The sequence below is a fragment of the Humulus lupulus genome, chromosome 1, assembly GCF_963169125.1.
Source record: "Humulus lupulus chromosome 1, drHumLupu1.1, whole genome shotgun sequence".
Classification (NCBI taxonomy): Eukaryota; Viridiplantae; Streptophyta; class Magnoliopsida; order Rosales; family Cannabaceae; genus Humulus; species Humulus lupulus.
The window spans coordinates 11,368,263-11,384,904 of NC_084793.1; the positions used below are offsets into that span (position 1 = coordinate 11,368,263).

General features: G+C 35.0%; 1 protein-coding gene across 1 annotated transcript; it reads right to left on the reverse strand.

Annotated features, from left to right (window-relative positions):
• Positions 1–1,090: 1,090 nt before the first annotated feature.
• On the reverse strand, positions 1,091–15,304 carry LOC133779726 (uncharacterized). Its single transcript, XM_062219660.1, has 6 exons — positions 15,237–15,304; positions 15,071–15,128; positions 13,650–14,544; positions 10,917–10,974; positions 1,403–1,756; positions 1,091–1,168 (listed from the first exon to the last, which is right to left on the reverse strand). The coding sequence occupies exons 3-6, from the start codon at positions 14,534–14,536 to the stop codon at positions 1,091–1,093; spliced, it is 1,377 nt and encodes a 458-aa protein (XP_062075644.1). The 5' UTR covers positions 14,537–14,544; positions 15,071–15,128; positions 15,237–15,304.
• Between the last annotated feature and the right edge of the window lie 1,338 nt (positions 15,305–16,642).

The following is a 16,642-nucleotide window of genomic DNA, read 5'->3' on the forward strand; positions in this document are numbered from 1 at the left end:
CAAACTATCCCAAAAATTGAAAAACCTACAAATTAAACACATATATAACCAGAATATTCCCAGAGCAATATACAGAACATTCTCATAACATGCACAACATAAACCAAGATTAATAACATATATCAAATCTTTTTATATCAGTAATATCAAAACAATTTATTTAATAAATATTTATAAACAAATAATATTTAATATAAAAAATATAATATATATTTTTTTAATATACATAATCTAATCTATTTTTTAATATACATATTAAGCATTAAAATTAAAAAATATGCATACTCCAATCAAATTTTTTTAATAAATACTAAAATCGTATTTTATTTTTCATTATTAATCTCATTTTTATAAAACAACACATATTTATTTATTTTTTTAAAAGAAAAATATAACTATAATACCAAATATCACACACATACATTTATATTAATCAATTTTCTAAAAAAATTTAACATTAAATAAACATATATACACACACATTTACACATATACATAAACATATATATAAACACATTTACACATATACATAAACATATATCATATGCATATATATAAATATATATATATATTCAGATATATAAATATATACATATACTCGGATATAAAAACATATACATATACTGATATATATAAATATATAATATATATATAATCAGATATATATAAATATATATATATAACGAAATAAATATATATATAAACTAACATTTTTAGTCTTATTTTACCGAGAGGAGCTACACACCTGTTTATATTAGGGAGAGAATAACAAAAAAAAAAAAAAATACAATTACAAAACAAAATATAGAGAAAAAATCCAAAATTGTTAAAAATACCGAATACTAACCATGAGAGATAAGCTTCACTAACCTTGAAAGAGAAGCCACGGTGGGATTATGGCTCACGGTGGTCGGCGAGATTATCACAGAGGAGAGAGAGACAGAGAAGCTTTGTTTCGAAACTGTAAAACTGAAATGGGGAAGAAGGAGGCTCGGGCGGCTGGGTATATCGTTATAACTTTTGCCGGCGCGTTTCGTTGCGCCGGCAAAAGTGTTTAAGTAAACCCTAAAATAAAACGACGTCGTTTTAATTATCTCGACTTTTGCCGGCGCGTTTTTGCACTTTTTCCGGCGCAACTAAACGCGCCGGCAAAAGTATGCCCACCTACCTTATTTCAAACGTGTGAAAATTTACAAAAAACGTTGACTTTTGCCGGCGCGTTAGGTGAAATTCTCCGGCAAAAGTTTGTATGTTTTATTTTGAAAATCTGGCATTACTTTTGCCGGCGCAACCCCGAATTGCGCCGGGAAAAGTCACCTTTACCGCCATGAAATTGCGCCGGCAAAGGGTTTGATTTTTGCCGGCGCAATTCACGAATTGCGCCGGTGAAAGTGATTTTTGCCGGCGCAATTCCGGATTGCACCGGCAAAGAACTGGTTTCTTGTAGTGTCTTCCAGTCTTGTGCGTCAAGTGGGTCAGTGCTACCTTCAAATACTGGTGGGTGTTGTTTTCGAAAACGTCCATATAGTGGTTCCATGGGGTGCATTGCATGTGGGGCTTGTGGAGGTGGAGGTGGTGGTGTTGGAGTTGGAGTTTCAGGAGGTGGTGATGGTGCTTTTCTTTGTCGTTGTTCTGCTAACAATTTCTCAATTTTTTCATCTTGTCTATTCACTGCCGCTCGAAGTTCAGTCATTTCTTGTTCATATTTATTACTGCAAGAACCTTCAGTAGCCCCCATTGCATGTTCACGATCCATCTGTGTTATTATATATATCTTAAGAAAAATGCATATAACTTATGTCATTTAGCCAATAATGCACATGAGGTATGCAACCAGCACATAATAAACGCACACATAAAACTTATAGGTGAACTGAGCATTATCATTTCCTCATTGTGTACATATGAACGGTCTACAAGAACATTTTAACCGTAGCTCTGTTACCAACTTGTAATACCCTCACTTATTTTAGTTAAAACCATATCTGAGGTGTTACGTTTTAAAATTATATCATAATTACTTTCATCGGAGGTCTGGATTTTTTATTTTAAGAAAACTTATTTCACCTTATTTACATTATTGGTAGATGGGAGATCCACCACGACAAACTCCATCATCTTAGTTACAGAGACTGGATAGTTTCCCAAGGTCACAGGGAGTTCAATGGATCCCATACAGGCAATCCCTTCTCTTGAAAAACCATACAACGTGGTTGCACAGGCTTTTAGGTCGCGAAGCGCGAGTCCCATCTTTTCTAGAGTTGCTTTATAGAGGATATTCATCGAGTTTCCATTATCAATCAAGATTCGGTGTACCCTCTTGTTCGCGAGGTGGAGGGTTATGACCAAAGGGTCATTATGAGGAAATTGGACGTGTGATGCATCCTTTTCAGTAAAGGTTATAGGTTGAGTTTCAACCCTTTGTTGTTTTGGAGCTCTTAGTTCGGGTTCATAAGGGGAACCATCACCTATCTTAAGCTCATTTACATATCTCTTTTGGGCATTCTTGCCCGATCCTACGATACGGGGTCCCCCCGAGATGGTTATTACATCTTCTCCATCAATCGGAGGGAGTCACTCATCCTTCCGAGCTTGGGAGTTACTGTTTTTGGCAGGTGGTGCAGCCGCTGCCCTTTGGCTGGTGGAAGCCTAATTGGGGTTTCGATTTCTTACATATTGTTTGAAATAACCCCTCGAGATCAAACCTTCGATCTCGTCTTTTAACTGTCGACACCCATCAGTTGTATATCTGATATCTCGATGAAATCTACAGTATTTATTAGAATCTCTCTTTGTTTTTTGGTTCCTCATGGGGTTAGGTCGTCTGTATGGATCCTAGTTTTCATTAGCTAGGTAGATGTTCTCTCGAGACTTGTTGAGCTCGGTATACACTTTGTATACGGAGAAGTATCTTTTCCCTTTCTTCTTCTTTCCCCCATCTGCCTCGAGGTTATTCTTTTCGTTTTTTTCCTTTTAGAAGGGTTGTCCCCGAGGGGTTTCTGTAACGACCCAACTATTCTAAACTTGGACCATTAGAAACTACTATACTAATCTTAAGAAAACGTACATATGAAAACACCATCACTTTATTTAAAATTGTAAAGTAAAGGTTTTAATACATAAAAATCTCACTTAGGATATGGGATCCCATTGTTTTGAAAATAAAACAAAACATAGCTTAAATAAATTGGTTACATGATTAAGTGCGGAAAAATAATACATAGAAATCAGAACTAAAAGACTTAAAACTTCATCCTTGAATCGAACGCTCAATCCACCGTTTCCATCCTGCCTCAGTACACATCCCCAAGCTGCCAAGAACCTTTTCCACCGCCAAACTATTTTCCTGCACATATTAAACATAAAGGAATGAGCCTAATGCCCAACAAGGAAAATCTACTACAAGCATGAAACATGCACATACACATAGACTATAAACTATAAGCATTTATCTATAAAGACATACAACATACAAGACTATACTATTAATGGTCATTAAAACATGTAATAAACCATCTACGTCCCCTTTATAATATCTGAGGTAGGTTAGATCACATGGTAGATTTATGATAACCCATCTACGTCCCCTGTCTAATATCTGAGGTAGGGTAAATCATAACCTTGAAACATAAGAAAACATAACATAACATACTATAGCATAACATATCAACATAACATATAAGCATATAAAACTATCCTATTTTCCTTACCAATATATCGGGATGATGAGAACAAAGTCGGGATTTTGGAACTCCTAAATACCATAACGGAAAGGTGAGTATTTCTAAAAGAAGAAGATGAAGAGAATGAACTAAACCATTTGAGAAAGATACTTACCAACAAGAACCTCAAGTTCAAAGAACTTAGATGCCTAACCAAGAATAGAGAATACGAGTTAGGATTTGAGTAGAAAAACTAAGGAAACAATACAGAATGAACTAGAATTAGGAATACCTTGAATGCTTCTATGACCGAACTACACCTCGAACTGAAATATACTATAAACCTTACTTCCCAAGTGTTTATTAAGCTTATAATGATTAAGCTTATAACCCTAACCAAGTGTTTAACACTCTAAAGTACTCCTAGCAGCTTGTAGGCTCTGAACTCAGCTTGATGAATGAAGAAATGGCTGGGTACTAGGTCCTATTTATAGAGTTCAAGAATGAAAAGATCTTCATTTAACTTGAATAAAATAATGGCTTTTTAATTGAAAAATATTTGAATAATTGTTTAGCAGAGGCTGAAGACTCGGTCAGAAAGATACTAGACTTATCAAGAGGTTAAGGATTGAAATGAGCTCAGTTTCAAAATCATTCAAATTTTATGCCCTGGGGTCGATATATCGACCACTATAGGTGATATATCGCCTGGCTTCATATGCTTGAGGCTCGTCAAGGTCGTCGTGCGAAGCTACGTGTTTTTCGTATCCCCGTATGGCGATATATCTCCCCCTAAAGCTGCGATATATCGGCATACTCTGAAATATTATACACGTAATTACACTTTTTCAGCCTAATTTGAATTGAGTAAACAACTTTGACTAAGTCCTTTAACGATTTCAAAGGTGCTGGCAGACCCTAGGATGTTCAAATATTACTCTTAATAAACTTATTCCTCAAAAATACTTAATTCTCATTAAACATACACAAGACTAGTGTTAATATCTTATTGGGTCTATCTAAACCTTATAATATAATAAATATCACGTGTCATATTAATCAAACCTTAGGTTATAATTAATATTCTTAAACTATAGGTTAAACTTAGAAAATCTACAAGTGTTACTACAAGTGTCCAACTAAGTCCCGTTTTGAACCAAAATCCATAGTCATAAATATACTACAACTACTACTACTATCTAACTAGCTAAGTAAAGTTATTGGACTCTATAGTTTCGAAGTTGAGGGGTCTACCGAGGTCAAAGCAGAGTTTGGGTTCGACGTTGTAGTTATGGGCTGAGAGGTCATGTTAAGTGCTGACCTCGCCTCTTTAACATTGACAAATCTCTGGGCTCTTCGATTGAACTCGGTTAAAGACCTGACATGTTTCCTTTGTAAGTCTTCCCAGAGGGGACTTCTCGACATTACGCCCGCTCTAACTGCCATCAGGTGACCACTATTGTTGGCATCTCGAGCTCGAGGAATTTCTAAGTTAAACCTCACGAGGTAACTTTTTAGTGACTCGTTTTGTTGTTGTCGGACATTGGTCAAGGCTAAAGCTTCGGGCCTAATGCCAACCATAGCTTTAAATTATTTTCTAAAGTCCCTAGAAAATTGATCCCAAGACGCGATCAAATGCCTTTTGAACTTCTCAAACCAGTTTTTTGCTGGTCCTGTAAGTGTTGCTGGGAACAACATACATCTGAGCTCGTATCCCACATTGCTGCCTCGCATGATAGTGTTGAACATACTCAGATGGCTATATGGATCTGAGTTTTTGTCAAATGGCGGGACATGAGGTATTCTAAATTCCTGAGGAAACAGGGTGTTGGAGATATGCGGGGCAAATTGCTCGAGCTCCTCATCGAACTCTTCATCCTTCTCCCAGTTACGCTCGTTCTGTAAGAGCCTAAATGCTCTTTCCAATTGTTCAATCATGTCTTGGACTAAATCCACGGGAGATCTAGCCTGGACCTGAGGGGGCTGGTTATCGTTGATAAAAACTCCAGTTCCCTATCTCAGTGCAGGATTGTAAACCGACTATTTATGACCATTTAGATGGTCTCGTAGATCAGGGTTTGGGGGATTGTCACGTCCCCGATTGTGGTTTAAGTGTTCCCGCAGATTAGGGTGGTTTCCTCGATTCCCGGCATTCCTTGGTTCCGTGCTATAAATGCTCATGGACCTAGTGTAATCTTAGCTTTCACTTACATTACTCATCACTAAGTTGTTACGAGGTAGGTCCCCTGCTGGCCTCCTTGTCCCAGCAATTTTTTATTGTGACATTTTGCTTCTCGTAGATTGAGGAGCCTTGGGATCCTGGGCAGCCTCTCTTTCACTCCCCTGTCTGTGCCTAGCCCGTCGATTTCCATCTCGATGTGCAGGTCGTGGAACTTCCTGGACTAGCGAGGGGTGCCTTATTGGTGATGGTGGGTGTCTTATGGGAGACGGTGGCTGTCTCCCATTGTTGGGCCTAGATGGTCCTGAATTTTCCCGGTCAGGCTCCATGTAGCGTTCCGGAATTTTACTTAGTTAGCTGGATAGTAGTAGTTGTAGTATTTTAGATTTCGTGGATTTTGGTTCAAACCGAGACTTAGTTGGAAACTCCTAGCAATAGTCATGCATTTTATAAGTTTAACCTATAGTTTTAGAATATTAATTATAACATAATGTTTGATTAATATTGTTGGTCCTAAATATATTTCTTATTATAACCTAAGGTTTAGGTTGAGCCAATAGGAATATGACACTTTTCATAAGCATGATTATTAAGGAATTATTATTTTAATGATAAAATAAGGAAATATAAGACTTAGTCTTCACCATAAACTGTTAGGGTCATAGTTTGACTCAGTCAAAGTAGTTATCCAACCTTAATTATGCTGAAAAAGTGCAATTACGTGTTTAAAATAATCACGTATGCCGATATATCGCAGCATTAGAGCTGATATATCGCCTGACGATGAATACGGAAAACACGTTGACGTTGCACGATCATACGAACTGAGACTCGGGACTAGGGGGCAGCCGATATATCGCCACATAGGGGCGATATATCACCTAGTCTTCAGCCTCTGATTGACAAATATTCAAATATCTTCAATTAAATTCATAATTTTTATTCAAGCCAAAAATAAGATTTTTTATTCCTAGAACTCTATAAATATGACTTAGAACCCAGCCTGTAGAGTCCAAGAACTTTACTTAGCTAGTTAGATAGTAGTAGTAATAGTAATAGCTAGTAGTAGTTGTAGTTGTAGTATGTTTATGACTGTGGATTTTGGTTCAAGCCGATACTTAGTTGGAAACTCCTAACAATAGTTATGGATTTTATAAGTTTAACCTATAGTTTAAGAATATTAATTATAACATAAGGTTTGATTAATATTGCTGGTTATTAATATGATAATTATTATAACCTAAGGTTTAGATAGAGCCAATAGGATTATGACACTTGTCATATTACTACAACAAAATAGATGTTTTATGACTTTAATGGGGAGACATTGGAAGTCTACAATGTCTCCCACTTAGTGAGACGTTGTTGCTGGGGTCATTGTAGGTATATATCCCACGTCTCCCGTTGGGAGACGTGCCTCACTTCCCACGTCTCCCACTGGGAGAGGTGGAAAGTCAAATGTTGACTTTCCACCTCTCCCATTGGGAGACGTGGGAAGTCACTCACCTCTCCCAATGGGAGACGTGGGAAGTCCATAGGAGACATCCCACGTCTCCCATTGGGAGAGGTGAGTGATTTCCCACGTCTCCCAATGGGAGAGGTGGAAAGTCAAATGTTGACTTTCCACCTCTCCCATTGGGAGACGTGGGAAGTCTCCCACCTCTCCCATTGGGAGACATTGAAAGTCTCCCACCTCTCCTAATGGGAGACATTGAAAGTCTCCCACATTTAAAAAAAATAAATTAAATAAATTTATAATTAATAATATTAATTTAAATTGAATAATTAATATTAATTAATTTAATATTATTAATTTAATAATTAATTAATTATTAAATTAATATTAATTATTAATTAATTTAATATTTAATATTTTTAATTTAAATTAATATTATTTCAATTTAATTAATTATTAAATTAATTTAATAATTAATTAAATTGAAATAATATTAATTTAAATTTAAATTATTTTAATCTAAATTTAAATTAATTTAATAATCAATTAAATTGGAAGAAAAAAATATATTTGTTAGATATATACAAGAAATACAATATTTGTTAGAAATATTCAAAATTAACAAATATTGCATTGTGTATGAAGAAAGAGTTAAAAAATTAAAAAAAAAAACCTATCAACGAGGTCGGTAACTTTGGATTATCGGCAACATATATGTCGCCCATTCTTGTCGCAACTCATCAATTTGTGCCTCTGTATATGATGTGCTTGTTAGCTGCAAGAAATATAAAGTAAAATATATTAATTAATTATTTGATTACATTTATAGTTTCAAAAATAATTTGTAAATTTTAATTAATAATACCGTTCTCAAGTAATGCCCAGGACTCGCATGCTCAATCAAATCCTTCAACATCCTCATTAAGTAGTATCCACATGCCACATTGTCCGGTTGGTGTGGACACTAATTATTTAAAAATATGAGTAATTTATTATTAAATTGAAACTTTTTAAAAAATGCATACATATTATTCTACTTAATTATTATAAATGTTCAAAAATTTCTGCTAAAGTTACTTACCTGAGGTTGCTTAATGCGTAGAGTATCAGGGATCTCGACATCAGGAAGATTCATAGAGAAAAAAAGATTGAAAGCGCTGACGATCACTGATACAATCTCCTCACGGTTATTTAGCTCTGAATTCACCGGATCACAACAATAAACATGATATGCATATGGTGCCAAAATAAGCAACATCCAATGTTCACTGTATAAGAAAAACAAAAAAATTATAGCTCAAATGTTAAACAATGAAATTATTGATATGGGTCGGAAAAATGACAACATTTTAAACTTACCCATGGTTCCAAGGGACAAGCATAACTTGTTCTTTTGATTTTACGTCATTGCAACGTCTGAACAGATTCTGAACACGATCGTCGAATGAACTCCCTTGAGTGGCGACGATATTAGGATTGACAAATAAAAACTTATTTTGGCGACCTTGTTGTACCACATATCTGTAAATGAACCTAATACAAAAATATGAAAAATTGTTATATGAATGAATAAATCAAATTAGAAAATTAAATGAACAAACTTATTTGTCAGATATATACCTCATGTAGCTGACGAGTACTGCTTGTCCAATCTTCTCCTTTCGAGCAAACTGAAGTATGTCATCCTTAAATATATAACAGTGAGACATATCCTGATCAAAAACTTCAGACTCTATGCCTAGATTGACACACTCGCCATCATCCCAATGAGATACGATATTCTGTAATCGTTCCAATGGAGTTTGGGCCAATTGTGTTGGAGGAGTTTGTTGTCGTCTTCTTTCTCGAGGTTGTTGTGTTGATGGAGCTCTTGGTCGTTATGATCTGGTCCTACTTGTAGAGGGAGTCTGTATACAATTATATCAACAATTAAAAAAATTACAAACAAATATAGAATTGTAAAGATAATTATGTAAAAACATGGCATCACCTCATGAGTTACATCTTCAGATATAATGACAAAATCCTTAGGCCACGCTATTGGCGTCCCAATGGCCTGAGCAACTATGTACATGTCCAAATCAGGATATGCAAAAGGGAGAGGACATGTTGGCTTAAGAACACTCGTAATCATAACTTGGAAGTTGTTGCCTGCTTCTCTTTCAATGAGTGTACCTGATGCAACAATGTTTGAAACCGAACCAATTGCTAATTGGCATGCTCGGCCCTGCATAAGAAACATATTATATACAAATAATCATGTTGAAGCAGTAAATAAATTTATTTGGTTTCAGAATATTCAAGAAAGTTTAATTACCTCTTGCAAAAGCGGTTGTAGTGCAACAATGTGGTGTTCTGCTTGAGGCACTACTGGGTCCGGAGTATAGTAGGACGCCTGCGTTGGTGGCACTGGTGGGTCGGGCACATAGTATGATGATGGCGCTGGTGGGACTCCAACGTTAGATCCTGACCCACTCTGTTGGGCCAATAATTTTCTCAAGAGCTCATCTTGTTGTTGAAGGCGCTCTTCTAGGCGTTGTGCTTGTTGACGATGCTCTTCTTCTTGTTTTCGAAATCTTTCTTCAAATTCCTTTCTAATGTCGTCATTCGAAGAAGAGGCTTTTGATTTATTTTTCGTTGAGGTAGGTGTTGGAGTATTCCAATATACTGAGCGGGACACACCGTGTCCTCCAGCCCTAACACGTCCTCGAGGCTCAGGAGTGCCCAACGCCCTCGTCAGCACATCATCAGGGCCATCAGGTGCCCATTTACCCTCAGCTTGGAGTTGCCGGTAATGATCCTGTGAAACAATATTCACAGAAAGTTATATATATAAGCTAATAATTTGACATATCAACATTATTAAATATGAGCACTTACAATATTTTTTTGAATCTCAGAGGCCTCTCCAATTAGCTCTCCTTTTGCATTCCGACGACCCATGCTCCATAAATCTGCCCTATCAAGTTCAGTCAGACTTTTCCCACTTTGTTCCATTAACATCTCTTCAATACGCACATAGCCTCCTCTATAGAGGTTGTGATTGTATTTATTCAGTGCTCGATAATTTTGCATCTCCTCTCTCTTTCTTTGCCACTCGGGAGTTAATCTTGAGTTCACAAACGCTAACCATTCATCCGGAGTTATGACATTCTCAAATCCAAATGGCAAAGCTGGCGGGAACTCATTTGGGTATTTTTTCAAAGCGTCGTAAACGTGTACCCTAGTAAGATTAGTCTTCCAATTTCGGAAGTACTTTCCCGCATCCTTCAACATCTGTTGCTTTTGTTTGGGGTCCAAATCATAAGTTTTCTGCAAGTTTGAAAGTAATAAGAAGCATATTATCAAAATAATATATATTTTAAAAACATTAACTGAAATATAATTAATAAAAATATACCTTCATTGTGTCCCATATTTTATTTTTATCCACCACACTAACATCTTTCCAACTGTTAATGTTGATGGACACAGTTGCTCGAACAACTGATCCAAGCTGTGATGAAACATTACTTCTAGATCCACCCACTAGTTGACCATACTCATTGTATTCAACAGGAGTAAGATGTCCTTCACTCCTTTTTTTGGTGTTTCTAGACATCCATGTACGTCCTCTCACAGATTTATTTTCTTGCTCCACTGACTGAGAATTAGGGCGTTGCTCTCCCTCATCAGAACTACCACCAAAAGGATCAGCCTCCATCTGTGAAACATAAATATCATTATTATAACAATTTTGGACACTCATAATCAAAAGATGAAATACATTGTGATAACAACTAAGAATTTCACATATCATAAACATATGAAACCTATTAAATGGTACCTCAAGACCCATTATCATCAACCCACAATCCTTCACCATTTTCACGGAAACAAATACAATCATCATCAACTTCGTCATTATCTTCTATTGCGGTGAATGTGACAAGTTCTTCTCCGAGAGGTATATCATGTAAATCACCATCTTTAATGTTCCATTCTCTTGTTTGCGTTGGAAGAACAATTGACCATTGGTTGTCTGAAGGATCATTCACATAAAATACTTGTTTCGCTTGTGAAGCTAATATAAATCGATCAGATTTGTGCCCAATTCGATTTAGATTAACTAATGTGAAACCAAAATCTTCATATATTATGCCGCTGTCACTTTTCACCCAATCACAAAAGAAAACAGGTACTCGAGTTGTGATATAATCTAACTCCCAAATTTCATTAACTACTCCATAAAAAGTCATATCACATTCAACTGGATTTTTATCTTTTGCACTAGAGACTTGCACAGTTTTAGCAACAAGGCTAACACCACTGTTTTGTGTGTTTCTGTTGTTATCGCGCTCCCTAGTGTTAAATAGAGTACCGTTAATCATGTATGATGAAAACTTGATGACATTAACTGAAGGTCCTCGAGAAATCCACTTAACAATGTCTGAAACCTTATTTGATGTGTTTTGTAATTCTGACACAACCTATCAAATCAACATACCAAAAACAACAAAAAATGTCATCTTGTAATTAAGTACTAATTAATGACAACTTTCAATAATCAACACAATTTACCTTTTGTTCTATCCAACTACTAAAAGTTCGATAATGTTCGTCTTGTAACCATTTTGAGTTCCTTGACTTGGATGGAAATTTGGTCTTTATCCAATTAAAATGTTCCCTTCAATTATAAATATGTTGTTAAACAATTGAATATACGAAATTACACAACTTAAACTTAATGTATTATATGAGTATAACTCACTCGATATAAGGTTGAATTTCATTTATATTCTGCAACACAAGACGATGCGCTTCATCTAGAAGATCTCGACTTACTGTGCATACAACGCTACCACGACGACTCTGAATCTCAACATTTTCAACATCATTTAACCCAATTTTCTGTACACCAGTCATGTATTCAGAACAAAATTCAACTGCCTCTTCTGCAATATAACATTCGACGATGCATCCTTCCGGCCGACTTCTATTCCTAACATACCCCTTAAGAATCTTCATATATCGCTCAAATGGATACATCCATCTTAAATAAACTGGGCCACAATATCTTAGTTCTCTAACCAAGTGAACTGTCAAATGGATCATTATATCAAAAAATGCCGGCGGGAAATATTTCTCCAACTCACACAATTCCTCAACAATTTCATCTCTTAACTTAGGTAACTTTAGCGGATCAATCACCTTACAACACAGTGACTTGAAAAACAAGCATAACCTTGTGATTACATCTCGAACTCTCCTAGGCAACACAGATCGAATGGCCACTGGTAGCAAATGTTGCATTAGAATATGACAATCGTGAGATTTCATGCCAGTCAGAATACAACTTTTCATGTCTACCAATGGCCTTATATTTGAGGAATATCCGTCTGGAACTTTTATATTAAACAAACATCTGCTAATTTCCATTCTTTCCTCTTTAGTAAGAGTGTAAGCTGCAGGAGGTAAATATGTTCGTCTCTTATCTGGTTTTGGAGTCAATTCATCCCTTATACCCATTGCAACCAAGTCTTGTCTAGCCTTAATTTCATCCTTAGTTTTCCCAGGAATATTCAACAAAGTGCCAATCAAACTATCACATACATTTTTCTCTATGTGCATAACATCTAAATTATGACGTATAAGTAAGAAAGGCCAATATTCAAGTTCAAAGAAAACAGATTTCTTTTTATAACACCCTTTTGGCTCTTCCACAACCTTGGCCTTGCGACTACGTTTCATCTTTGTAGGTGTACGAACTTTGGGCTTCCCTAACTTGAACACAATTTTAGACATCTTCTCAAGTACTTGGATCCCATTCAATGGCTCAGGAGCCTCTTCAAACTCTTGTTTACCATTGAATGCCTTCTTCCAAGTCCGAAGTTTATGCGTATTAGGCAAGAACTTCCTATGTCCCATATAACATATTTTCCGAGAGTGTTTCAAGTATTCAGAACATGTTTTTTCTTGACAAACGGGGCAAGCTTTATATCCTTTCACACTAAACCCAGATAAATTTCCATAAGCAGGAAAGTCATTAATTGTCCACAATAAGACCGCTCTAAGATTAAATTCTTCCTGCCTATATGCATCATAAACCTTAACCCCTTCATCCCACAAAGTTTTCAAGTCATCTATAAGAGGAGCTAGATAGACGTCAATATCATTACCAGGTTGTTTAGGTCCTGATATCAACAAGGTCAAAATCGTAAACTTTCTCTTCATACACAACCATGGGGGTAGATTGTAAATAACAAGCATAACAGGCCAACAACTATACTTACTGCTAAGGGATGCGTGTGGATTAAACCCATCAGTCGAAAGACCTAGACAAATATTACGAGATTCATTTCCAAGAGAAGGCCACTTCAAATCAACTCTCTTCCAAGCAAGGGTGTCAGCTGGATGTCTTAATTTACCATCCTTTATTCTTTCATTAGCATGCCACGACAAACTTTTAGCATGTTCGACATTTCTAAACAATCGGATGAAACGAGGAATTGGCGGAAGGTACCACAAAACTTTGGCAGGTACTCCTTCCTTGACATCGTCACCATTTCTTTTCATTTGCCATCGTGACTCACCACAAGTAGGACACGATTTTGCGTCTGCAAAACTATTTCGATACAATATGCAATCATTAGGACATGCATGAATTTTTTCGTACTGCATGCCTAATGAGCATAATGTCTTCTTTGCCTCATAAAATGAAATTGGAATTTCATTAACTTCAGGCAATAACTCCTTCAAGAAACCAAATAACTCAGTAATGCTTTTATCACTCCAGCCATGTTTAGCTTTTATATTGTACAACCTAAGAAGCGCAGATAATTTTGTAAATCTTGTACAACCAGGGTAAATTGGTTTCTCGGCATCATTAAGGAGTGTCTCAAACTTATTTGGGTCTACTCCTGATCCATAATGTGCGTCGTCAATCATTTCATCTAATGGATCCCAGTTCTCCTCCACTATATTCCTCCTCACTCCTTTTGGTCTACTTGGCAGAGTTGGAGCAATCGGAGCTATCTCCCCATGGTAATACCAAATTCTGTAACTCTTGTCGATCCCATTGAAATATAAGTGTTCTTTAATCTTTTTAAGATCCATCTTTTTAACATTTCCACACTTAAGACATGGACAATAAGTAAAATTTGGGTCTTTCACATTTTCCGAACAAAACCTTAAGAACAAATCAACCCCGTTCCTAAATTCCGCAGATAACCTATTTGCTGACATCCACTGTTTATCCATATATTCTTCTATGTCTATGGAAAAGAAAAGAAACAACACTAAATAAGCACGTGATAAAGTTGTATGTCTATATAAAACTAATTTTTTATTATCCTAGATAAAATCGGGCAGCATTTCCCCTATAATAGTGACCTAACCATCTGCATGTGAATATCAAAACAAACAATTCAAACAACATACAATAAGTTTCTTCCTTATAGAATGTCTATATAAAACTAATTGTTTATTATCCTAGATAAAATCGGGCAGCATTTCCCCTATAATAGCGACCTAACCATCTGCATGTGAATAGCAAAACAAACAATTCAAACAACACACAATAAGTTTATTCCTTATAGCTCCGTAGCACACAGTAAAATTTATCAGAACCTACTTCACTAATACACAGAAGTTCTCAACCTTCCGTTATCACCGCAGCACACAATTTTAATCTCAGAACCTACTTCACTATGGATGAATATTTAAGATATTCAAACTCCTCTAACATTTGTTTAATAATATTAAAAGTAGAAGTAAGAGAATATATATATGTACCTCTTGCAATCTTTAATCCAAAAGCTAGCAAAGTTACTTCACTTAGTAATCAAATTCGCTATTAAATCCACAAAGCAATAAAATTAAATTAATAAATAATAAATAAAACATCACTAAATATCTAGCAATATATAACGTATTATTGTAATTTTAGAAACTTAATTACCTCAAATGTGTGATTGATATTGGAATTTTGATGCAAAATACTCTCTAAAATCTCACCACAAAAATCACACCTATGAAATTAAATTAATTAATATGTTAAACATTACTAAACAAATATCACTAAATATCTAATAATAGTAAATGATATTGGTAAACAAATAAAAAAAATCCCAATGTGCCGCTAATTATAACTTCAACAAAAAATCAATATAAAATTTCATAACCTAAAAACTTAATAATAAACAAAAACATAAAATTTTTAATATATTTCTATTTTATAAATTATTTAATAAATTTATTTTAACATAACTATATATATAACAAAATAGTTACAATTTAAAAAAAAATTCAAATATACAAAAATATATCTAAATTTCGAAATAAAAATTGATAAAAATTTAAAAAAATCATGAACATATATACTCTAATGAAATATATACAATGTGATAGGTTAAATTAAAAAAAAAACTAAAAAATCATAAATCCCTAAAAACTTCCATTGAAAAACCACAAAAACATACAATGTATATAAAAAAATGCATAAAAATGTAAAACTAACACAAAATCATGTATATTACTCATCCTAATGCAAAACCTATAATTTATTTGCAAAATAATTAACTAAAAATCAAGAAAATAAAAAAAAAAACTTACCTTAGAACCCTAAAAACGCAGCCCCAAATCGCCCAATTCTTCTCTCTGGTTTGCTCTCGGGTTCGTGTGAGGAAGAAGAAGGCTGGTAGTGATTTATAAGTGGGTACATCCAACGTCTCCCACTGGGAGACGTGCCACGTGTCCCACGTCTCCCACTGGGAGACGTTGGATGTACCCATAAATCACTACCAGCCTATTTCCAACGTCTTCCACTATTTTTAATGTCTTCCAATTGTAACCATTAATATGCACTTTCAATGTCTTACACCATTAGCCATTTAAAATCCCTTCTAATTTTTAATGTCTTACACCAATGGTGTAAGACATTGTAGGGAGTCATTGAAAGTAGAATTTGTTGTAGTGTATGCATGGTTATTAAGGAATTATTATTTTAATGATAAAATAAGAGAAATATAAGACTTAGTCTTCACCAAAATCTGATAAGAGCATGATATTTGTCACAATTTTATTTATTTGTGGATTAGATTGTAAATAGATTTTTCGTAACTTTAGGGTACTATAACTTCCGACCTGTTTTGATCCAGTTATGTTATGAATTTCGAAAAATAGTATTTCTAGAAAGTTGTAGATAATTTAATTATCTTTCTAATGGTATAAAGATAGTCTAAATTGGAGTTCTATAGCTCCAGATATGTTTATTTTACTGCAGAGGAGTTTAGAGTTACGAGATTTAGGGAGTTAGAAGTTAGGATTCTATTTGTTTTTATTATTTTAAAAATCAAGCTTTGAATC

Excerpts from the sequence above, each read along its gene's own strand:
- LOC133779726 (XM_062219660.1), bottom strand. The coding sequence starts at position 14,536 with ATGGATAAACAGTGGATGTCAGCAAATAGGTTATCTGCGGAATTTAGG. Across the intron at positions 10,975-13,649 it reads AAGAGAGTTGATTTGAAGTG|TTCTGATGAGGGAGAGCAAC; the intron begins GCCTTCTCTTGG and ends TTTTGGTGGTAG. Across the intron at positions 1,169-1,402 it reads TGCAATCCGGAATTGCGCCG|GTAGGTGGGCATACTTTTGC; the intron begins GCAAAAATCACT and ends GTTTGAAATAAG.